The sequence below is a fragment of the Nematostella vectensis genome, chromosome 2, assembly GCF_932526225.1.
Source record: "Nematostella vectensis chromosome 2, jaNemVect1.1, whole genome shotgun sequence".
Classification (NCBI taxonomy): Eukaryota; Metazoa; Cnidaria; class Anthozoa; order Actiniaria; family Edwardsiidae; genus Nematostella; species Nematostella vectensis.
In genome coordinates, this window is record NC_064035.1 from 15,019,485 (window position 1) to 15,044,731 (window position 25,247).

General features: G+C 42.0%; 1 protein-coding gene and 1 non-coding gene across 3 annotated transcripts; one reads left to right on the top strand and one right to left on the bottom strand.

Moving 5' to 3' along the window:
* Positions 1 to 1,677: 1,677 nt before the first annotated feature.
* On the bottom strand, positions 1,678 to 21,159 carry LOC5521736 (ATP-dependent RNA helicase DHX8). Of its 2 annotated transcripts, XM_032366883.2 has the most exons (26): positions 20,884 to 21,159; positions 20,612 to 20,697; positions 20,236 to 20,290; positions 19,689 to 19,813; positions 19,527 to 19,571; positions 19,347 to 19,393; positions 19,149 to 19,211; positions 18,761 to 18,880; positions 17,894 to 18,014; positions 16,595 to 16,693; positions 16,117 to 16,227; positions 15,503 to 15,597; positions 15,067 to 15,257; positions 14,393 to 14,490; positions 13,989 to 14,136; positions 12,987 to 13,174; positions 12,166 to 12,630; positions 11,629 to 11,779; positions 10,606 to 10,763; positions 9,383 to 9,523; positions 8,881 to 9,093; positions 7,857 to 8,066; positions 6,834 to 7,030; positions 6,099 to 6,327; positions 3,852 to 3,970; positions 1,678 to 2,301 (listed from the first exon to the last, which is right to left on the bottom strand). In XM_032366883.2, exons 1-26 carry the CDS (start codon positions 20,975 to 20,977, stop codon positions 2,250 to 2,252), a joined length of 3,621 nt encoding a protein of 1,206 aa, XP_032222774.1. In that variant the 5' UTR covers positions 20,978 to 21,159; the 3' UTR covers positions 1,678 to 2,249. The 2 variants fall into 2 exon arrangements, with proteins under 2 accessions (XP_032222774.1, XP_048579311.1); XM_048723354.1 differs by lacking the exons at positions 1,678 to 2,301; positions 3,852 to 3,970 and adding an exon at positions 5,127 to 5,428.
* A 44-nt stretch (positions 21,160 to 21,203) lies between these two features.
* On the top strand, positions 21,204 to 24,769 carry LOC5521837. The gene is made up of 2 exons (XR_007306960.1): positions 21,204 to 21,833; positions 23,627 to 24,769. It is a non-coding gene; the product is annotated as an uncharacterized LOC5521837 (transcript).
* Positions 24,770 to 25,247: the final 478 nt, after the last annotated feature.

Consider the following 25,247-nt stretch of genomic DNA (forward strand, 5'->3'; position numbering starts at 1 on the left):
GGGGGAGGGGTAGAGGAGATAGGTGTGGTAGGAATGTGTAGTGGGGTACCTAGGGGGAGGGGTAGAGGAGATAGGTGTGGCAGGAATGTGTAGTAGGTAGTGGTGTACCTAGGGGGAGGGGGAGGGGAGATAGGTGTGGCGGGAATGTGAAGTGGGGAGTGGTGTACCTAGGGGGAGGGGTAGGGGGAGATAGGTGTGGAAGGAATGTGTAGTGGGTAGTGGTGAACCTAGGGGGAGGGGTACAAAGGTGCGGGGGATGTGTAGTGGGTAGTGATGTACCTGGTAGGGAGGAGTAGATAGGTGTGGGGGGATGTGTAGTGGGTAGTGGTGTACCTAGGGGGAGGGGTAGGGGAGATAGGTGTGGCGGGAATGTGTAGTGGGTAGTGATGTACCTGGTAGGGAGGAGTAGATAGGTGTGGGGGGATGTGTAGTGGTGTACCTAGGGGGAGGGGTAGGGGGAGATAGGTGTGAAAGGAATGTGTAGTGGGTAGTGGTGAACCTAGGGGGAGGGGTAGGTGTAGGGAGAGATAGGTGTGGCGGGAAGTGTAGTGGGTAGTTGTGTACCTAGGGGGAGGGGGAGATAGGTGAGGCGGGAATGTGTAGTAGGTAGTGGTGTACCTGGTGGGGAGGGGTACATAGGTGCGGGGGATGTGTAGTGGGTAGTGATGTACCTGGTAGGGAGGAGTAGATAGGTGTGGGGGGATGTGTAGTGGGTAGTGGTGTACCTAGGGGGAGGGGTAGAGGAGATAGGTGTGGCAGGAATGTGTAGTGGGTAGTGATGTAGGGGGAGGGGTAGAGGAGATAGGTGTGGCAGGAATGTGTAGTGGTGTACCTAGGGGGAGGGGTAGGGGAGATAGGTGTGGCATGATTGTGTAGTGGTGTACCTAGGGGAGGGGGAGGGGAGATAGGTGTGGCGGGAATGTGAAGTGGGGAGTGGTGTACCTAGGGGGAGGGGTAGGGGGAGATAGGTGTGGCAGGAATGTGTAGTGGGTAGTGGTGAACCTAGGGGTAGGGTAGGGAGAGATAGGTGTGGCAGGAATGTGTAGTGGGTAGTTGTGTACCTAGGGGGAGGGGGAGATAGGTGAGGCGGGAATGTGTAGTGGGTAGTGGTGTACCTAGGGGTAGGGGTAGGGAGAGATAGGTGTGGCAGGAATGTGTAGTAGGTAGTGGTGTACCTGGTGGGGAGGGGTACAAAGGTGCGGGGGATGTGTAGTGGGTAGTGATGTACCTGGTAGGGAGGAGTAGATAGGTGTGGGGGGATGTGTAGTGGGTAGTGGTGTACCTAGGGGGAGGGGTAGGGGAGATAGGTGTGGCGGGAATGTGTAGTGGGTAGTGATGTACCTGGTAGGGAGGAGTAGATAGGTGTGGGGGGATGTGTAGTGGTGTACCTAGGGGGAAGGGTAGGGGAAAGAAAGGTGTGGCAGGAATGTGCAGTGGGTAGTGGTGTACCTGGTAGAGAGGGGTAGATAGGTGTGGTAGGAATGTGTAGTGGTGTACCTAGGGGGAGGGGTAGGGGAGAGATAGGTGTGGCAGGAATGTGTAGTGGGTAGTGGTGTACCTGGAGGGGTGGGGGTTGCGCTGCTTGTGGGAGGTTTAGGGGGTCTAATGGTAGAGCAGGGGATGGCCAGTGACTTTCAATCTCTTAGCATAATAATTGCACAGTTCTTTACAAGCAAATAGTAATAATAATATTGTTTATTAAAGCCTTTTGCAGTGTAACTGAATTACAGGCTATGTGCGCCACTAAAGTAACGGTTTGCAGTGTTTTATTTCAGAGTCTGATCCAGGTGTATAATGGAACGATGTGTTGGTACTGTCTCACGAACTACGACTGGCTGTATTTCACGGTACCTATTATATTGTTAGTATCTATTTTTCTACTAGATAAATTAAAATGACGATACACAAAGCTCCATAGTTAATAAAACTGGCATCCCCACCCATGTCCTTATTGTTGTAAGCGAGTTGGAATTCGGGTCCATAATAAAGTGATGGAAAGGCGCGGAAGTTTTCAGTTTTAATGGGGTAAAAAACATATATGTGCTCCAAGTCGGTATTTACAATATTCATAGATTTACTCTCGACACTGTGAATGCGAATAACAAGACACCAGGAGGTTAAGATTAACGAGAAAGAAAGGGTTTGCGTCCTCATTATCTTGAGATAGTAAATCTGTCTGAAGTATACTTTGCTTTCTAGCCCTCTAACTCGACTACCACAGACTCCTGCTTCCATCACTCCTACTTTTGTTATCTTCTCCTGAAAGCGCGTGAGATACGCCAGGCGTTTGGCTCCTCGTATCTAAAACGAAAAACACAGTATTCACGTTTGATGCTCAGGTAGACGACGACAATAACAGTTATCAACAATAACCATGCAGTAACAACAATAGCAACAGTAACGACAGTCACGATAAGAGCAACAACATCAGCAACACAAACAATTAAGAGCCTTGTTTTCGGTGAAAATTTAGCAACAACAGCAACAGTAACGATAAAACAGCGACTACCTTTTTGATATTGTGACTGATTGTGTGATGGCACTGTGACTGGTTGTGTGATGGTACTGTGGCTGGTTGTGTGGTGGCATTTTGTGTGATGGTAGTGTGACTGGTTGTGTGATGGCATTTTGTGTGATGGTACTGTGAATGGTTGTGTGACCGCATTTTGTGTGATGGCATTTTGTGTGATTGCACTGTGACTGGTTGTGTGATGGTACTGTGACTGGTTATGTGATGGCATTTTGTGTGATGGTACTGTGACTGGTTGTGTGATGGTACTGTGACTGGTTGTGTGATGGCATTTTGTGTGATGGTACTGTGACTGGTTGTGTGATGGCATTTTGTGTGATGGTACTGTGACTGGTTGTGTGATGGTACTGTGACTGGTTATGTGATGGCATTTTGTGTGATGGTACTGTGACTGGTTGTGTGATGGTACTGTGACTGGTTGTGCGATGGCATTTTGTGTGATGGTACTGTGACTGGTTGTGTAATCACATTTTGGGTGATGGTACTGTGACTGATTGTGTGATGGCACTGTGACTGGTTGTGTGATGGTACTGTGGCTGGTTGTGTGGTGGCATTTTGTGTGATGGTACTGTGACTGGTTGTGTGATGGCATTTTGTGTGATGGTACTGTGAATGGTTGTGTGACCGCATTTTGTGTGATGGCATTTTGTGTGATTGCACTGTGACTGGTTGTGTGATGGTACTGTGACTGGTCATGTGATGGCATTTTGTGTGATGGTACTGTGACTGGTTGTGTGATGGTACTGTGACTGGTTGTGTGATGGCATTTTGTGTGATGGTACTGTGACTGGTTGTGTGATGGCATTTTGTGTGATGGTACTGTGACTGGTTGTGTGATGGTACTGTGACTGGTTATGTGATGGCATTTTGTGTGATGGTACTGTGACTGGTTGTGTGATGGTACTGTGACTGGTTGTGTGATGGCATTTTGTGTGATGGTACTGTGACTGATTGTGTGATGGTACTGTGACTGATTGTGTGATGGTACTGTGACTGATTGTGTGATGGTACTGTGACTGGTTGTGTGATGGTACTGTGACTGGTTGTGTGATGGTACTGTGACTGATTGTGTGATGGTACTGTGACTGATTGTGTGATGGTACTGTGACTGGTTGTGTGATGGCATTTTGTGTGATGGTACTGTGACTGGTTGTGTGATCGCATTTTGTGTGATGGTACTGTGACTGATTGTGTGATGGTACTGTGACTGGTTGTGTGATGGCATTTTGTGTGATGGTACTGTGACTGGTTGTGTGATCGCATTTTGTGTGATGGTACTGTGACTGATTGTGTGATGGTACTGTGACTGATTGTGCGTTACCTGTTGTAGAGTGGCTCAAGCCTCTCGTGTCGTTTCCTCTTGCTGAGTTTAGTGGGATCTGCAACCCTGAAAAAGGACGGGGCGAATTCTACCAGCCACTTTGGGTCAATTGTTGTGACCTGAAACAAACAATCAAATCAGACTAACTCCTATATCGTGGTATTTCACATCGTCTCCAATATTTCTTTACATTAGACAACTATATTTAGTAACCGTTTACACAGCTAAATATTTTTCCATTATCAACCAAAACCTACTAGACTTAAAACGTTTTTTACCACTGGTGACAACCACATGTGACAACCACTCGTGACAACCACTCGTGACAAAACCACTGGTGACAACCACTGGTAACAACCACTCGTGACAACTACTCGTGAAAACCACTGGTGACAACCACTCGTGACAAAACCTCTCGGTTGACGGCTACTATTTGAAGACCGTTCGTGACAATCGCTTATTAGATACAAACGTAAAATTTAACTCAATACTTTATCACTATAAAAAATAGCGTAATTATTAATTTGCTTCATTGTTTAACAATTATAAGTTTGTTGTCGGCATTTATCAGCAGCTTAGATTTTTCGAAGCAGGAAAGAAATGTCATACCATAAACATGAAAAGTATCTGTGTAATTAAATCCTTAGATCAAATTCTTATACGCGACTTCGTGTTCAATTCTATATTATGAGAAACATGAAAGTAATAATAAGTTTAATTCAACCTCTCGAAGTATAGACTGGATTACAGGTGAGTCAGAGATACAAGTAAGCACTACAACAAAGTACAATTAATTTAAATGTAATCAGCATATTTAACAGTAACGAACCCGTTGAAATGACTCGTATTAGTAGGCCTCTGATACGATGTAGATTTAGACCTGAGGTTATACCCTGAATCATGTGTAATGCGACGCCCTTTAATGATAGGAAAAAGAGGATTCTGTGGTTTGATTCTGTTAACGAACCGCCGGCATGCAATATTTCTTCGCTCGTGCAACGTTGGAAGGTTTGCAAGCGTGAGTGAACCCTCATAACTACGACCTGGGAAAGTAAATGTTCATTTCATACTATTTCATTCCTGTTACCTAAGTCACTTGGTAACGAGGTTTGAGACCTCGAGGGGTAATAAAAATACTTAAAAATAGTAATGTTTTTTTTTGTAAACTAAAACTCCACGGGTTTCTTTGGTATTCTGTTTAGTATCGCGGTGTTATTTACATACATTTAGGGCGCCTGTCAGGGAATGCGGCGCTTATTCATTCATACTAAGATATGGTGAGGGGTGAAAATTTATTTATAATGAGGCTGTCAATACATACTACAGTGTATTGCCCCAATTACGGACGGTTTTTGCATTTACCACCATAACTTTATAGAACACTTAGAATAGAACACTTTTGATATTTTTCCAGTAACAAGATTAGACGTTAACCTAATAAAATACTTATAATAAATTTACATATTTTTCAAGTTTAGGGCGCCGTGCTCAAAAAGTATGGGTCACTGATTTTCCCTAATCCCGGTCTTCGTAAGATCTTTCATCCACGTTAATTACATTGAGATCGCTTTATTTTCCTGGAAGAAATTAACAGAATACCACTCGTGACAATTGGCTTTAATTCGATAGCAATGATGAGTTAAATTTTACGTTAGTATTTATAAAGCAATTGTCACGAACGTTCTTCAAATAGTAGCCGTCACACGAGAGGTTTTGTCACGAGTGGTGGTCACGAGTGGTTGTCACCAGTGGTTGTCACGAGTGGTTGTCACGAGTGGTTGTCACGAGTGGTTGTCACGAGTGGTTGTCACGAGTGGTTGTCACCAGTGGTTGTCACCAGTGGTTGTCACGAGTGGTTGTCACCAGTGGTTGTCACGAGTGGTTGTCACGAGTGGTTGTCACGAGTGGTTGTCATGAGTGGTTGTCACGAGTGGTTGTCACCAGTGGTTGTCACCAGTGGTTGTCACGAGTGGTTGTCACCAGTGGTGAAAAACGTTTTGACCCCTGCTCACCAAAACTCCCATTTCTCTTAATTCAATGAGTTTCCTTATAGTTTTGCTTGTGAATACAAAAATGACAATAAAAGATTGGGACTAATTCATCTTTTCGTCCGTCTGTCTGTCCGTAAATTTTTTCGTCTACCCGTCAGTATTTCCTTTAATCCGTCAGTTTTTTCCGCTTATTTATATGTTTTTCTGTCTGTTCGTATTGCAGTTCGTCCGTCTGTTGCGCCCCTGCAGAGCCTACCTCTCGCATGTACTCCTTCGTAGTCAAGACAAGTTCGTGGTAGACCACCCATTCGGGCTGACGATTGAAAAGCGCGCTTGAAGGGTGTATATACACAACTTGGTTATCCACCACGGTCCGGTAGCCTTCCTGGGGGTCCTTCCTCGCCGCGTTACGAAAGAAGCCACTGGTGATGGCCTTCTGTACCCTCGCGGTGTGCTTGCCACACGACACCACGTCCAGCTTATGTCTGGAAGGAGTCAAAATATCCGTGAGACAGGTTTGTAGTCACTGCCACTAAATTACAATGTACAGTATCGTACGAGAACGCGAAATAATATGCAAACGCGACACGGATAATTGAACAAAAAGAAACAAAGTTCTGCTAGCAGGGTACTTGGTACCTCTTATCTTTGGTTGTTCATATGGCCAAGCACATAGTCCATCTGTGTGAAGGCGAAATATAGCAAAACATGTTCACTTTGGAGATGCCCCACAAACTGGAAGGCTCTGGTTTTACTATACTAATTATTTGCGAACAAAGAGACCATCAATTTTGATTTTAACTTTAAAAAATAAAGCAAATAACTGCTTTGGGCTCCAGCGTTTTGCCAATCTATCGATTGATTTCCTCTCTTTGTCTTCTCCAAACTAGCCTTATTTCGAGCATGCAAGAATGATTTATTAAACTACAACATCCCAAAATTACAACCATACAATCAGAGATCTGCAAGGGACATTGTTAGCACTCCCTACCTATCCATTAGTCCAAGCATCTGTTTGCGGATGTCCTGCGCTCGCCTAAGAGATCTCGCTTGCACAAAGTTCTCGAAGCACCAGGCATTCGAGAACTTGTTGTTTTTCCACGAATTATAGACCGCTAGCAAGGTCAGGTGGTCTCCCTCGGGCTGGTGGAACTTGGCTTTCTTTTGGTCCGCTAAAGCTTGTTTGTCCTGGTGAGATATGATCAACCGTGACGATGAAAACATTATTTAGTGTACGATGCTCGTTGCGTGTTTCGCGCAGTGTACAATGTTCATTGCGTATGTTTCGCACAGTGTATAAGATGCTCATTGCGTGTTTTCTACGCAGTGTTCGATGTTCATTGTGTGTTTTCCACACAGTGTTCGGTGTTCATTGCATGTTTTCCACACAGTGTTCAATGCTAATTGCATGTTTTCTACACAGTTTACGATGCTTATTGCATGTTTTCTACACAGTGTACGATGCTATTTGCGTGTTTTCCACACAGTTTACGATGCTCATTGCGTGATTTCCACGTAGTGTACGATGCTCATTGCATGTTTTCCACGCAATGTTCAATGCTCATTATGTGTTTTTTTGCGCAGTGTACGATGCTCATTGCGTATATTTAACGTAGTGTATGATGCTCAATGTGTGTTTTTTTTTTTCGCGCACTGCACAATGCTCATTGCGTATGTTTCGCGCAGTGTACGATGCTTGTTGCGTTTTCCACACAGTGTACGATGCTCATTGCGTGTATTCCACACAGTGTACAACGCTCATTGCGTGTATTGCACGCAGTGTGTGATGCTCGTTGCGTGTTTTCCACACAGTGTACGGCGCTCATTGCGTGTTTTCCACACAGTGTACGACGCTAATTGCGTGTATTGCACGCAATGCACAGTGCTCGTTACGCGTTTTCCACACAGTGTACGGCGCTCATTGTGTGTTTTCCGCTCAAAGTACGATGGCCATTGCGTGTTTTCCCCGCATTGTACGATGTTTATTGCGTGTGTTCCGCGCATAGTACGATACCTTTGGCCGATAAAAGACATTCTGCACCGACAGCATGGAGACGATAGTTAGAATCTCGTCACTGCAGCCCAAATGAACCGACTGAATCAACATCTTAGAAAGCTGAGGCTCGAGAGGGAACTCCGCCATACGGCGACCGAGCCGTGTCAGCAGGCCTTCATTGTCGAGTGCGCTAAGCGAGTGAAGAGCTTCCATGGCTGAGATCATCGTCTACAATACAACATTCGACAGCATTTGTGAACGAATCTATCAGACGCCATATTGGTAGCAAAATAAAATCATAGTCTACAATACAACATTCGATAGCATTTGTGAGCGGGTCTTTAAGACGCCATATTGGTAGGAAAATGAAATCATCGTCTACAATATATTGGTTGCAAAATACCAAAGTATGAGAGTATCCAGATCCGTCGGCTGATTTGGTGAGGCTTTGGCGATATTTTCGATTAAATTTGATTGTTATTTCGAATCACACGATAACGTACTAATTCTGTACTATCTGGGAGTGGACTTTGATACGAAACGAAAGATTTGGAGAAATTTAAAAAAGGAAACTAAATGGAGGCGGATGAATCGATCTAGTTAGCGGTACTCCGTGCATTAATAGAATTTCCCTCAGGTGGGTTTCTTTCCTCCCTTCCCTCTTCTTTTCTTGATGATTCTTTTTTCTGTATAATAATCTTCCGCTAGCATGCTGTTTCTAGCCTCCCCACCAGCACACACACAGGTCGCACACTCCCCCACCCCCCACCACACACACAGGTCGCACCCCCCTCCCCCACACACACACACACACACACACAGGTCGCACCCCCCCCCCCCCCCCCCCACACACACACACACCTCCCGCCGCGACAAGTGCTAAAGACTACTGCGAGAGGCTAGTTGTTTCTGGATATTGCAACTTGACGTAAGGAAATGGGGGGGGGGGGGCATCTAGTATAAAATTAGTCCCCTCATATTTTAATCTCGTAAAAGTTCTTTTGTAAAGTTTTCTAAGAAGAACCAAACATTGAATACGTACCTCCATTGGCGGCGGATCCATAAAGTCGAAGGACAGCAGATCGTTGATTCCCATCGCTTTGAGCGAAAGTATAGTACTCGCCAAGTTAGTACGCTGGATCTCCGGGACAGCGGTGGCCAACATCTCATCTCTATACGCGCGCTCTGTGTACAAACGGTAGCACTTTCCAGGCCCCGTCCGGCCAGCTCTACCCGATCGCTGTTTAGCCTGGGCCTAGGAAGAAAAACAAGGCTTACCATATTTAAACTTAGCGTCTACCAAGAAACAAAATCGTAATTCCGCTTAAACAAAAAAGATTATCCGGTAATTATAGAGATCGGATCACATACAGGACGAAAATCTCTTTATTATCACGGAAAGGCTAAAAGCCATAGCAGTCTTTCGTAGGTCAACAAGTGACCTTGCAAAGGTTATCATTAGAGCATAGGAATTCCCTCATGTGACTGCTGGAACTACAGAAGGTGAGCACAGGAGGTAAGCCTGATAGGCGTACCGAACTGACCTGCGAGATGGGTGTGACAACAAGGGCGTCCATGCCTGACTTGGAGTTATACACGTTCTGCTTCACGAAGCCAGGATCTACCACGTAGTAGATGCCATCGATAGTGAGCGACGTCTCGGCGATATTCGTGGCAATGACGCACTAAAACATTAAACAGGGTAACATTTCCAAGGTCCATTCTCGATGAAAGAGCTAGTAGAGTATCCGACTGTTACATAAGCCTACGATACATAGAACGATTTTGCACGCTCGTTTTAGCACATTTTAATCGCCTACAGAAAATCAGTCAGTCTGTCTGCTGTTGTGGCGGCGAATTTTCCGATATCTAGACGTCCGATTTGTCCGATACTGGTGATCAAAGTCGCTAGCGATTGCCGGCGATGAATTCGCTCATACGAGCGTTTTAAATCGCCTATTGTGTCGTAGGCTGTAGGCAACACATTGTTATTTTCTAGGTAAGACCTGCAGAAGTTGAAAATTAAAAGGAAAAAAATACCTGTTTTCTCAATACTCGATAAAGTAAAAACGGCACTCTAGCAGATTCAGATATCAAACATCATTTCAAATGAGACTACTTTGTCCACGGCTTTATAGTGCGAAGCGCGCTACCGTGGCCACCATGGCAAAGTTTACCATGCGAAGCGCGCTACCGTGGGCACCATGACAAAGTTTACCATGCGACACGCGCTACCGTGGGCACCATGACAATGTTAACCATGCGAAGCGCGCTACCGTGGCCACCATGACAAAGTTTACTATGCGAAGCGCGCTACCGTGGGCACCATGACAAAATTTACCATGCGACGCGCGCTACCGTGGGCACCATGACAATGTTAACCATGCGACGCGCGCTACCGTGGCCACCATGACAAAGTTTACCATGCGAAGCGCGCTACCGTGGGCACCATGACAATGTTAACCATGCGACGCGCGCTACCGTGGCCACCATGGCAAAGTGTAAAGAGAGTTAGCCAATAAGTAAATTGGAATCACAGTTTTTACTGAAACGAACTTAATAACTAGGAGGGTTCCGTCCCGTTTTGCTAAGCACTGAAGCATTTCTTTGTCACGCTGATTGGCTAGTGAGGTTCATGTCAATCAGAAAGCACGCTTCTCAGATCCGTATTGGCTTACTTCCTATAACTGTCAGGGTGGCCACGGTAGCGCGCGTCGCAGTATAACAATTATGTCCATGTTATTCAAAAATAAAGTTGAGTTCTTACCTTCCTACTGCCGGGAGGGGCGGGGTCAAAGATCCTTGTCTGCATCTCGCTGGGGAGGGCGCTGTACACTGGGAGGATGATGAGCTCGGGCACATCCGGACCCAGAGATTTGGTGCGTTCGTACAGAATTTCACATGCTGTGTCAATCTCTTCTTGACCTATAAACGAACATCACTATCACATATGAGCTCGGGCACATCCGGACCCAGAGATTTGGTGCGTTCGTACAGAATTTCACATGCTGTGTCAATCTCTTCTTGACCTATAAACGAACATCACTATCACATATGAGCTCGGGCACATCCGGACCCAGAGATTTGGTGCGTTCGTACAGAATTTCACAGGCTGTGTCAATCTCTTCTTGACCTATAAACGAACATCACTATCACATATGAGCTCGGGCACATCCGGACCCAGAGATTTGGTGCGTTCGTACAGAATTTCACAGGCTGTGTCAATCTCTTCTTGACCTATAAACGAACATCACTATCACATATGAGCTCGGGCACATCCGGACCCAGAAATTTGGTGCGTTCGTACAGAATATCGAATGCTGTTAAAATGCTGCTCGAATGTGTTAAACCAAAAACAGGCAGTACACTCGACTGATGCACGCTACCGTAGCTACCGTACTCGGTGATGTAAGCAAGAGAATGATTCCCTGCTAGCAGGGTACGGTACACTGTGCTATGCTCTGTCAACTGCACCGTCAGAAACCTGCCGAAACGTTAGAGCATCTTGTTGTCTAAAGCTAGAAATGAATAAAAAGTTACGCTTCCATATTGCTGTCTTCAATCTCAAGATCTAAAAAAGTTGGAGCTTGATTTAACTGTGATAAGATTAAGAGTTGCGTTAGTTTTGGGACGAGTTAACACAGGTGCTGTGAAGTCGTTTGTCAAAATTCCCTCTATCTTGTTAAGACCCGAGCATAACGGTGCCAACAATGCTTGATAATATTGGCGCTGTTTACACGGAGTGTTAAGGATAAGATCAATTAAAGCTTGGACAGGAGGGGCACAATACCTGTGAGAAACACCAGGATGTCACCAGGTGGCTCGGTCAAGTGGATTTGCATGACGGTTATGAGAGCTGCGTCTAGGTAGTCGGATTCAGCCTCCTTTGTGTAAAGAATTTCCACCGGAAATGTACGACCGGGGATAGTGAAGATAGGGGCCTGCGGAAACAAAGAAAAAAAATCAAGTATGACCTTATAACCTCGCCTATAAACATAGGAACAGGACAACGTATGCCACATGCTAGGAAAGTCAGGGCATCGTGTTCCGTGCATCAGGACGCAAAAGTGACCAAAACACTTCGAGTTTTCGATTGTAGCAAGGGCTAGTACGGCAAAGGCTAGCGTGAAGATGTGAGGGTTGAGGAGACGGTTGTATCAACAAGAGATTGCCTCGTCCTAGACAGTGATTCGAACGTACTCAAGAATCACGTTCTGGATCAATGCAACATCCTTAAGAACTGTGGGCACAGCAAATATAGCAGCTATATCTATAGTGTATGAATGTGAGAAAGACGTTAAGGTCTGCGTAACCCGTGAAAACATACCTCGAAAAAGAAGGTAGAAAACTTGACAGCATCGAGAGTAGCGGAGGTAACGATGAGCTTCAAGTCAGGCCTTCTCTGAACCGCCTTTTTCATCAAGCCAAACAAGACATCCGTGTGAATGACACGCTCGTGGGCTTCATCCAGCATAATGACAGAGTATTGCTTAAGTTCCGGATCAATCAGACATTCTCTCAGCAGGAACCCGTCAGTCATGTACTTAATTTTTGTCTCAGGACTCGTGCAATCCTCGAATCGAATGGTGTAGCCAACCTCCTGGCCTAGACGACAGCCGAACTCTTCTGACACACGCTTGGCCACGGACATTGCTGCAACGCGACGCGGTTGGGTGCACGCTAGTTTTCCTTGGGTGAGGAAACCTTGCTCTGCTAGGTACTGGGTGATCTGGGTGGTCTTGCCGCTGCCAGTCTCACCGATCACGATTAGAACCTGGTTTTGGTGAACGGCCTAAGAAAAGGAGAAGGAAGTATGGCGAGTTACATGCTTTGGAACGTTTGTATACGGGAAGACGTACCCTATCAAACCTCATATCAAATTGTAAAGCCCTACAAATATTAGTTCTAGCAACTGTATACAGTCGACACTTTTTACTAAGTGAACGTTTAGGATAGCGACAGCTCATTAAAGAGGGATTTGAGTCAGATAAATACCAATATAGTATATACCTGATCAATATGACGTCTCCCTGTACTAGCAATGTGCGAATTTTGTACAGATACTTGAGCAAATAAGAGTTCAGAACTGTACTTACTTTGATTGACTCGCCCTATGAGTTTGTAGACTGTGGTATGTACTGTACATACCTTGACGAGCTCATCTCTGAGCTTAAAGATGGGTAGTCCTTCTCGCTGCTGTATAATGGTGAGGTTCGTTCGCTTGCCGTAAGATGCCTTGTTTCCACCGAAACTTGCTTTCTTCCACTCTGGCATGTCTTGCGAGGCCAGGTTCATACCACGCATGTCCTGCGCAAAATATGGCTTGTCACCATCAGCTGTGGATGGAAAGAGAAACAGTAGTGTTGACAAAGGTCAAAACAATTGAAATCCCCACGATTGTATTCAAACTACCAAATTCAGTAGTTTTGTGTTTAAACTGGGTTAGGGATAGGGAAATGTCGGGGTTACACTCACACATTCAAGGAGAGGGTTGGGGATAAGTTCAGGCCAGGTTAACACTCACAATCACCACCTTTGAGGACTGGGTTAGGGATAAGATAAGGTAAGGGTTACACTTTTACCATTGGAGACTGGATTTAGTCAGGTCTACCCTCACCATTAATGTCAGGTTTACACTTGTGATTGTGTGTTTTAGAGATAGGTTAGTATCAGGTTTACACTTTGGTAAGGTCAGGTTTAAATTCAAAATCAAGTATAGGGTGAAGATAGGGCAGGAGTTTCATTTAAGCCCGGCGGCCGGTGGAACTGCCAGCTACTATTTTCCGAGTGACTGCTCTTTTTAAAAAAAGTCAATTTATATTTCTTACTTATCAATTTCCACCACCTATATTTTATACTTATCAATTTCCACCACCTACTCTTAAACTTAATGAAGCCAATGTATGGTAACATCTGTTCATACTTATAATTGGGTGCTGTAGGTCAGGCTTTGGTCACAATGAGTGTTAGTTCAGAATTACACTTTCCATTAGAGACTGTGTAAGGTCAAGTTTACACTCACCATAGAATGTTTTATATTGTGAGGTTTACACTCACCTTTGAGGATTGGGTTACTGAAGTCAGGTTTACACTCACCATTATGTGTTTTAGTAGGCTATATGGATAGGGCAAGGCCAGGTCTACACTCACCATCAGGAACCGGATCCACCCAGAGCTTGCCGAGGTCTTTAGGGATGCTGTCTGCCTGCGCTTCACGCTGGGCCTGCTTCAGCTCCCTCCTTTCCTTGGCCAATGCACTCTGAGTCATTGCGGCACGCTGTAGTGAGCCATCTGGGTTCTAAAAAAAAAACAGAAAAAATAAGAGTCCAAGAACATTGCAGGTATGCATAGACTTTTAGAGGCCCAGCTGTAGCCTATCAAAATAGCCTCACAACAGATTCCAGGTTCTACAGTGATCGTGGCGTTTGTTGACCCACCTTGGATATAGTGCAGGAAATTGGATCGCAAAGCTTTATCATAACAATGATATTCCAAATATATGCTTTCCATTCATACTGTAGCACACTTACATGCATGTAGACATGAATTATTACCTTAATAATTTTGACAGGACTCATGTTTATGCTAAGCTTGGTCTGACCTCGCAGGAATTCTGGCTCCTCATCTGCCATTTCAATCTCAACATCTTCATCTGGTGAACAGAAATTAAACAATTTAACATGAATTGTTAGGTATAGCTGAGAGCATAAGGTTAAAAGGAAACAATTACGCAAAAGTTAAAACAAATAAGCAATAATCAAGATAAAAATTTTCAGGACACTGCAAGGCATTAGTTATAGGAGGTAAGAATTATATACAGTGTCTGTTCTACATGATGAAGATTTTTTCTTAGACATTACAGTGTACTTAAAACAAATATCAATGAATATGAAATAGTGAACATGATGGGAAAATATTTCAAATAAGCTCATTTCACATTTTTAAATGTGAGGAATGTAAGGAATTCTTTACCAGTGAGTAACATCAAGCAAAATATGAAATTTTGATAAAGCTTTTTTCATACTGTTTAATCAGGCTGAGATAATCAGGCAAAATGTACAGGATAAGCCAAACTCTGGAGGCACAGTATTAAAGTTTTTAATAGGGAAAGTTAGTCCAGAATGCAAGTAAAAAACAGCCATTGTAAGAAATTATGGCATATTTAGTGTCTCTTCACAGTGTGCATGTGCAAGATTTTTCAGTTGGTGTCATTAGTTTTTTTACAAACCTGAACCATCATCTTCTTTAGGTAAAATTCCAGTGTCCTCATCAAAGTCTGGGTAATCAGACTTGTCCAGAACACCTGCTGCAATCAGCTGCTTCAGCTCCCACTTCTCGGGAGAGGTGATACGCTGCACCTTACGCTTGAGCTTAGCGTCATCTTCATCATAAACAGGTACCACAGGAATACCAGCAGGTCTAGGAGAGGTCAAAGAGAATAGTAATTAATTTCTAGCCTGCTGGTAGTCATCTAGTCAGCGATTCCAGCAGAGAAATTAGTCAGGCTATAGTCTCTTTATCTCTGGCCTTTTTCCGAGCTTGTATTAGGCTTGACACATTTATACTAAAAAAACCTGGATACTCTACATGACTGAAGCAGACTTCAAAATTCCCTGCTAGCATTGAACGATGAGGACGAGGAATATCAAGTTCTATTCTCTCACCTATCAGGGTTTCTTGCCATGTCATTCAGCTCTCCACCAATTGGCTGCCTACTCCGGGTAGGATTCAAGTCTTCCCCTGTGTCTTGGTCGACATCCTAAAAATACAGCAAAATGTTGTTTGTCACCCAGATTAAATAGCAGTTAACTCTCTTTGTATGACCATCCACTAGAATAGAAAATGTAGACTATTAACAAATTCCAAGCCCTCACAGTACAGAACCTGTATAGAGAAACAACTGAGGGTCACTCCTGTTATAAGAAACTCTTTCTGTTAGCAAAAAGGCACCCATATTCCCCAAGCAAAGAACTCCATCTCTCTTTCATATCACTTCTTTTATCTCTAATCAGACTACAATGATAGTTATACCTTTTTATATGCCTATATACCTATGTGGCATCCTTGTTTATCTCATTTTACCTGGTTTTCTGATATCAACAACAGGTCTCACGGATTTTATAACTCTTGTGAACAAAAACTATAACATCCCTTGATAACAAACTAGGAAAACTGCACACTAAGAATGTAGAACACTTAAGAAGCACATGCAGCCCTGTTATTATTTTTTTCATGCTGTACTGTAAATCAACAGTACTACCAACAGATGATTGCATACCTTCATGCTTAAGCTTATTCGATTCCCTGCCATGGAAAGCACCTTAACCCTGACTCTTTGTCCTCTGTGCACAACATCTGACACATTGGCCACACGACCTTCCCTACGAAGCTAAAGTACATTTTGGGGTTAGACGCTTTCGGAGTACACCAGTTATTATTGTACAATACAGAAAAATATATCTTTTTAAGTAGCTTCACACTGTAACATTCAGTTGATACAGTAGACTGTCTATCATTTCTTTAACTGAACAAATTAAAATTAATACACATTGACAATATAGAAACTGCCTCCATTTTTTTAGTATGTCTTTGTCCTGGATCATATAAATAGCAAATCAGTTGTGTTCTTGGTCCAGAGTAATATACCAAAAATTAGTGTAGTTGAGCTTGCCAATTTTTTATCTTAATTAAGGCTTCGTCAGAGCTTAATAAAGACAAAAAAAGTGCAGAGTCCTCTACCCGTCTTGTCAGTGTACCTGGGATATATGTACGAGACCCTCATGTCTTCCCTTGAGACCTTCTAGCTGGACAAAACAGCCAAACTGCATGAGACTTGTGACTTTCCCAGTATACACCTGAAATACAAAATAAATGATGGACTATCTTTTACAATAGAAACAGTAGCTTGACAGATGCATGTGCGAGTTTCCTTTTCTAATTTCAATAATTTAATTTTAATGTTATGTTTGTTGTATTATAATTTTTACTTAAATCCCAAGGTCCGGTTGCTGAAAGCTCAGTTAGCAGTTGTCGGTAGATAAATCTGCACTTTATCCTCAGATATATCTATCCGTAGATAAATTGGGTTCCTCAAACAGCAGACAAAATTATCCCCTGATAAAGTAGCTGATAAAGTTAGCAGAATTCGGGGGGACCAGATAAGTCGCTATCTACATATAAGTCATGTAATCCAAGATGGTGGATAAGCTGAAGAGTTGCCATGGTTATTGAAAAAACACAGGGCTCCCAAGCCTGGAAATAAAACTCAAAACTCAGACAATTGGGATTTAAGAAATATAAAAATGTCGAATAAAATTAAATTTTAAACCCTCCAACATTTATCTAGTTATATAAGTCCTAGGGTGTCGTTCGAAGATAATTATTAGCGCTATTAACATTTGGTTACAAATGACATGTTGGGAAGCCTGTGGTGATTCAAAATGGCGCTCAGTGGGTTTTGGCATTTTTCGTATGTTTGCTTGAAGAAACAAGCTCTAATCAATCCCAAGACCTTAAGCAACGTCCACTATGTAAAACCGAAGCTCTTAATTTCAAGTTGGGGTTAATGGGAAACTGAAATTGCATCCAAGTCAAACAAGCACTTTTTCAACCAGTTGAAAACAAATTCGGGACTGAATGGAGGCAATTGCAGACAACACTTAGATGTTATGAAGATTCTCCGGTGAAATTAAACGAAAATTAAGGTAAAACTGGGCTCATATTTGCTGATTTAACCAGGTTTCCTGTGTACAATTTACTCGTCAAACCAGTTTTCTTGTCGCTTATCTACCGATAGCTATCGGAGGTATAACTTTGCTTCCAGGAACCAGAATTTATTGGTCGGATATCTATCCACCGCTAAGCAAATTTAACCTACGGATAAGTTCTATCGGCAGATAAATTTATCTGACTTTCAGGAACGGGCCCCAGGTAGCTACTGTAATACCAACCTTAACTGGAATGTTAATTATCTACTTACCAAGTCAAAGTAGAGCTGTTTGTAAACTGTCATGTATTACATGCAGAATACAAAAAAAGTAAGCATGAGGACTTGCCTGATTGACAACTGGTGCACTGGGCGGTGCCTGTTCTACCCTGCTTGATCCATGTCTGCCACCTTCTTGATCTCTTCTTCTTCTTGACTTGTCTTCTTTGTCAGAGTATCTGTCTCTGGATCTAGAGACAAATCAATCAAAATACAAATAGTCATGAATTTGGTCCTCCAAAAATGGGTATTCCACTGTGGCAAATTTTTGTCTTCAATAAAAATTCTTCGGGGTAGATCTAGAGACAAAATATATTTACTTAAGATATTACCCATTTGACAACACAAAGACTTTGAAACCGGCTTGAGCGAAGAACTGTGATAAACTGTTTATAGTGCTGACAACGAGATGTTCTTTTTAGTAGGAAAGTAATTGTTATTCAACTTGAATTACTGGGAAATTACTTCCAACCTACGTGAAAGAGCTTTATTCTATTGCTAAAGCATAAAACCACATATGTATAATAATATTTTCCAAATCATAGATAAAGTTACAATTAACAAATAAATCTGAAGCAATAGTGATACACAAGTTGGCTGAAGAGTCTTGTTAAAAACTCAAATTCAAAAGTTAGCAGTGAAGTGGTGGGATAAGCCATTGGTTAATACCAAAGAAAGAGTATACTGTAACTTAACTACTGTAATTCATAACCAATTCAGCATATAAAATGATGGCTCCACAGAAGAGCATTAATTTGAGTATTACAAAATATGAATCGAGTGAGGTACCATTAACAAGATGTTTGCTTATCTTGTACATCTGTCCATTGTTTTATCAGGAAAATACTGTAGTAAAGCAAAATACAGCCTTCAATCATAGGGAGATACAAGAAAAATGTTGTGTAATATTAATATTAGAAACACCTAAGCTTCACACCTTTCTCTGTCATCATCTCTTTCTATGTGTCTGTGTCTGTCTCCCTCTCTGTGTCTATCACGGTCTCTCCTGCTCTCACGGGCAGGACTTTCTGACCTTGATCTAGATCTTTGTCTTGACCTGAAAACATTGCAAACAAGAAGTACTTGTTTGTACTATGTAATATATGAAATTCATACTGTATTAAATATACAGTAACAAGAAGAAAAAAATTGATATATTGCTTTTGCTCTCTTAACTAATCTAAGATGTAGAGATGTCAAGGAAGAACTGGGGATTGAATAACCACTTTTGCAGTGAGTTGATCAACTTGCAAGACTGGGCTTTATTTCTAAGAAATGGTAGACATCAGGTCTAATATACAAACTTTGATTGGTTGACGACTGACCTGTGATCTCTTTTAGATTCCCTTTCCCTACTTCTACTCCTGTTTCTTCTATGCTCTTTTCTTCTGCAAGGCAGATAATAAACATACATATGTCAAATATTAACAATTGAGCTACTTAACTATTGAACTTAAAAAATATATATATTATCCAAAGATTACTATAGAACCGATGTGCATGTTGACCTACTTAAGCCATACCTGTCAGTCTTGGAAGCCTTTTCTGTCTTTGGAATTAAAGCCTCTAACTGTGTAAACAATGTAAAATACAATGTATTTGTGTAGTTTTCAATAACCAGGAAGCAACAACTCGCCCATAAAGGCCTATTCACTTTGTTACTATAAGTGTAATGAAATGATTGTAAATAACAATATCAGTACCTCATCTAATGCTGAGGCGGCAACTTTCTCATCTTCCACAGTATTCTACAAAAATACAAACAATTCAAATTGAAATAGAAAATAGGTATAACATAAGCAAAACTATAACATAAGAATAGCAATTTAATATTTGAGTTGACAAATGACTTATTACAGTATTACCTTCACTACTGGTTCAAACTCTTTATCTGGTATAGACAGTCCAGGGAATTTCTTCTTTTTTGCATACAGATCTGGATCAATGGTTTCATCTGTTGTATTGTCTTTTGAAGGTCCTGCAGGGACAACTGAAACAAGTGACGGTAACACATCTAACTACTTCTATTTATTTCACTTAAATAAATGAAGAATTAAATAGATAACATATTTTATTCAACAAATAGATCTCATGTTTGCATGCATCTGTCCTCTAAAAGATTGACAGATGTCACAGCATGTCATAAACAAAAATGTATGCAACAAGACGCAGTCGAGATGCATCACTGTTATTCTTGACAAGCTGTGAGTCTTTTGTGCATCTATTAGAGGACAGACATACAAAAAATGAGATCTAATTGTTTTATACAAGAACACAAATTTTGTCTTGCGTTACAATCTAGTGTAACAAATGGTCCCTTGACTAATCAGAGCACGCCGTTGAACAACAAATTTTCTTCGAACAAGTGCTCAAGTACCCCATAAACAGAACTGCTACTACACTTTGAAATACCTTCACTTGGCTTCATTTTTTGTATCAGACGTAACAAGTTTGAGGTGAAGGAATCCTGTAAAAATATTAATACAATATCAAAATTTTTTAAGTAAATGACAATATCAATTAATACCTCACAAACAAAACAACTTGCAACACAGACTTATCAGAATTAACCAGAGAATTCTCCATGCAGAAACCCTGTGTTAAGAAAATTTATTTGATACCTGTGATGCAACACAGGTTTTAATAAATGGATTCCATCAGTAAAACCTTATTTGAAATAAGTACAGTGTGTGATATTTTAAATGTCTAGATAACCTGACTGACAGAAGTGTATGTTTGAACATCAGATACACAAAAGACATTTTCAAATTAGTTGACAAGAACTCACTGGAAATTCTGCCCCATTTTCAGCTAGTGCAGATTTAAAGCTGTCTAGGGTTGAGTTTTTTTCAGCAAGCGCAATAATGAATTCAGCTGTAAGAATAAAAGAACTCGTGAGTTTTCTATCAAATTTGGTGGAAACCGAGTAAAGAACCAAAAACACAACATAAAGTATGCTGTCAATCGAAATGAAATATCGATATATTTTTCACGTTCAATTAGCATTTTGATAATCTTGTAAGATTGGTTTCTAACACAGCCGCCATTTATTTGGCTTACCAAGATCTTTGTCATTGATGCCAAGATGATTGTCGAGCTCCGTACATATCTTTGACACGAGGGAAAGTTGCTCGAGTTGTTTTAGTTCCTCCATCCTCGTTCACAAGATCAATGAAGACAAGCTCAACATCTAACAGTCTACCTATCTGTGTGAGATGGCAGATTCGTAAACTCTACTCAGTTGTCAGCATGCTGTACCTCAAAAGTTTTATAGAAAAGAAATAGAACCACATCCGCCATTACGATTTATCACGTTACAGGCCTGCGAATTGCCAGCGGTCTCGTGCTGGCATGCGTACTAGACTTTTAGTTCCCATGGCTTCTCATTGGGAGCCCACAGGCACGCGATTCTAGCATTGACCTGCTGGTATTCTACTGTCTTTGCCATAATATAGTTATCTATTATAACCGCCATCTCATAATGTTCGCGGCATGTTTGGAAAAAAAAAATGCTCGACCCGTCTTTATGCCACTAACTATTGCGTGACGCGTGACACAGTTTGTTGACAAGAGTTGTGCGCTCTTTTTTCATTTCCGCTTCATCACAGGTCATGTGCAGGCATCAGTGACTAGAATGCCAGAAACATCAGGAAAGCCGACTGCTTTTAGCTGGAAATCCACGTCCCCCCCTTGCCGAGTGGTACTTTTGATTTGCAAGGCAGCGGGGATTTATCAGGACAATTTCGCGACGAGAGACCCTTCAAAACTGTCAACTCACGAACTTCAACCTAGTGTAACAAACAACTCCACGTTCGTTTTGTCTCTAGAACTTCAACCAGGGATCTACCACTTCTTATTTGAAATCTATATTGATGAAAATAATACTGAGGGACATTTAAGCTCCTCTACGATGTATGACAAAACCTGGCTCGCATCAGGTCGAGAGGTGAACTATGTAGAAGTGAACTGCTCTTCGTGGGCCTTACACCGGAAAACTAACCAGCGAATTTGTAAGTATTTGTCGAGTTATTATATCAAGATTTATTGAGATATACATTCAGTCTTTTTTGCCACATTTACCAAAATATTTTAAAATGAATATCATATTTTGTTGTTTTGTGTATTATGAATTAAACATTAAAAAACGCTAGATCATGTTAGGGTGATTAAACACAATTTTCAGCAATTTCATATAATAAATAATTGATTTGTGTTTCCACTACTTGAACGACCGCAACAATCACGTCGAACGCATGTATTATTAAAAGTTACGTGATTGGATAATGCTTCGTCACGTGGGCTGCTGCGTTATAGGACAAATCCAATAATTCCATCGAGATTACCCTTCCTAGTATTACCCGATTACATGACGAATTTCAGCCCGGGTTGAGTGTTCAGCCCGATTAAGGGGGCTGAAATCTCAGCCCTGTATCCCCCACAAATACTTGTACAATAGCTTTTTCGATTACATGAACGAGTTTTTAGATGGGATGAATTTCAACCTTTGGGGAGTTGTCCAGCCGCCCAGGCAAGCAAACCGTGCTAGGATTTTCAGCCCGGGCTAGCGGGTCGAAAGTAGCCATGATATCGCGTACACATCTCAGCCCGGGCTAGAAAAAAAAATACAATCCGCGTCCAAAACAATGAAAATCGGTCATCCTGCCTTGGAAAGGTGGTGTCCATCAACCCCCCCCCCCCCCTCCCCCCAGATCTGGGCCAGTTTTCTTTGAGACTGCCTTTTTTAGCCCGTGCGTCATGGTATTTGTCTCTGCTACAAGCTGCTCCACCCATTCACATTTCGAAGATATACTAAGTCTTAGACTTGTGCCTAGTAGTCGCTTATTCTCAGAGTCCCTCAGTGAAGATCCACTGTCAGGGGCAATTGTTCGGAGCCAATTCATTCCCATAAAGAACGATAACAAGGCTACTATGACTACAAGGTCAACGTAACGAAATGATTCGAAAAAGCGCTCTCCCTTTAAGATAGTGCCCCCCTTCCCAATAAGCGACCCCCTTTCGACCTCGAATTTTGGAATAAGCGCTCCCTCACCAATAAGCGCCCAACTCGCCTCCCCCTTAAAATAAACCAACAAAAGCACCACTTGAATTATGTAAATCTTTTTATTTAGCTCGCATTGACAATCTCACTTTACAACGATATTGTCTACGATTTATAAACAATGGAATCCCACATGAATGTACTGTGAAGTCTGACAACATTTAGACCGTCGTTTTAGTTTATCGCAAATAAAGTTTGCCGCCGAAATGAAATAAGGGACTGTGCAATAATTGTCAGTCGATGAGCCTCGTATGATGAAAAATTACAAAGAACCCCCCCTCTAACAGCGTCAAGTTTAGCTCTGACCCCCTTTCTCACGTTTAAAAATTAGGAAGACCCGCCCCCCTCCTACATTCTACCTGTAGTCACTTGCTTCCTAATGCATTCTAATATGGATGCTTACGTGAGTTTGAGCTCAGGCGACTGGGGAACATCAAAAGAAACAACGAGCTCATTTTGCCGATAAGGGTTGAGAGCTATATAGAGATTTATAGAACAGGGCGGTTCTTAGTGAGACTACAAAGAGGTTCTCAAAGTTTGCTTCGATTCTGTGTTTAAAGGGAAAGGTGACATTTTTAGCCATTTGCGCACGAAGCGCGCCGAAATTTTGATAAATGGATACAAAAACAAACATTTTGATGGCAATTTAAGTAAGCCCCCCCTCTTATGCGAAAAAGTTAAGGTTGACCCTCCCCCCCCTATCTTAGCAACAAATTAACTTAGTGCACCCCTCTGGTTTTACAGCCCCGGAAACAGAGGAAAAGCCCGATCAAGGCACTGGCGACACTGTTGCCCTTGTTGATGACGAGGAGACTCCGTGTTTGTGTCACTGCGTCGTACTATAAGAAGCAGAGGACGATTGATTGCTTTCGCCTTGGTATGACGTCGAACAAGAGTCAGCTCACCGAAGTCCTTCTTCCTACAGGGAAACGTACTAGCCTAAATGAGAGTCAACTAGCCTACTAGTTGACTCTCATTTAGGGTTAATCGAATATGTTGCTTATACGACCATTGGGAATCCTGTGGCGCGAAAATGAACGAGGAGCACTGGATCGGGACTTTGCGCTCGCCTCGTACCCTCATCCCCGGGAACCTCAGCTTTCGCGAGTTCGAAAACAAAACTTTTCCGTAAAACCCGAAATGAGAGCCGACTAGCAGGCCAAACGTAAGTTGATAAAGAAACTAAACTTTATTTGAGAAAGTGGTATTTACATTAAGTACGAAAAGCAGTGATTACTATAAAAATATACCACATAACCACTGCAAATATCAAAATCGTTAATTGTCGATTACAATGTAACCAGTCAGGAAAAATCAGGAAAAAAAAAACATTTTAAGGGGAGTGTTTTACGACCGACCAATCAGATTCAAGATATTCAAACAGTCACGTTAGGGTTTGAATTCTCGCTTGTGATTTGTCAGAAGACAATAAACATTTTATACTAGCGGGTATCATTGGGTATACTTGATTTTTGATTTACCATTAACCAGTGCTTTTCTTAAAATTATCTGAAATTATCTTAAAATTATCAGCTCTATCGGAAAAATTTGATTTTCGCCATTATTTAATTAAGGGGGGAGGGGTGCGCAGTCATAAGTATCATATGGAAAAAGCACAGTATTTGAAGATTCCTTTGGTGGCCAAGGGGGGGGGGGAGTGCACGTCCTGTGTACGCGCCTCGGCAGAAGACGTCATATTTTATACATCTGAAATTGAAGGAAAAAAGAAAATAGAGTGTAATAACGTCGTTAAAAATCTTCTTAGCTGTCCTCGAAACCTCGAAATAATATTTGATTTTTTTTATTGATGCATGATAGTGATTAAAGAATGAATGTAATAAATCGATCTGGTTTTTTTTAGACAAATAAAGTTATTATGGGTCAGTATCCTTGCCCTTTTTGTTAAGAGATGCATCATAGCAAATAGCTGCCATTTCTTTTAAACAGATCATCATCTAAAAAAGACCATACCACATTTACGTCAGTAGTAGGAAATGAGTACTTCGAGAGTGCGTATTGGGAAACATGCGGTAATGTAGAAATGTTAGTGGCAACATTTATTATTTAGTAAATGTTTAAAATAGACCCTTACGCCTCACGAGTAAGCCTTAGTTATCCCTTTTTCTATTTTACACCGAGCATCATAGCAAATAGCTGCCATTTCTTTTAAAAAGATCATCATCAAAAAGTGGACCATATCACATATACGTCAGTACTAGGAAATGAGTACTTTGGGAGTGCGTATTGGGAAACATGCGGTAATGTTAGTGGCAACATTTATTATTTAGTAAATGTTTAAAATAGACCCTTACGCCTCACGAGTAAGCCTTAGTTATCCCTTCTTCTATTTTACACCGAACATCAT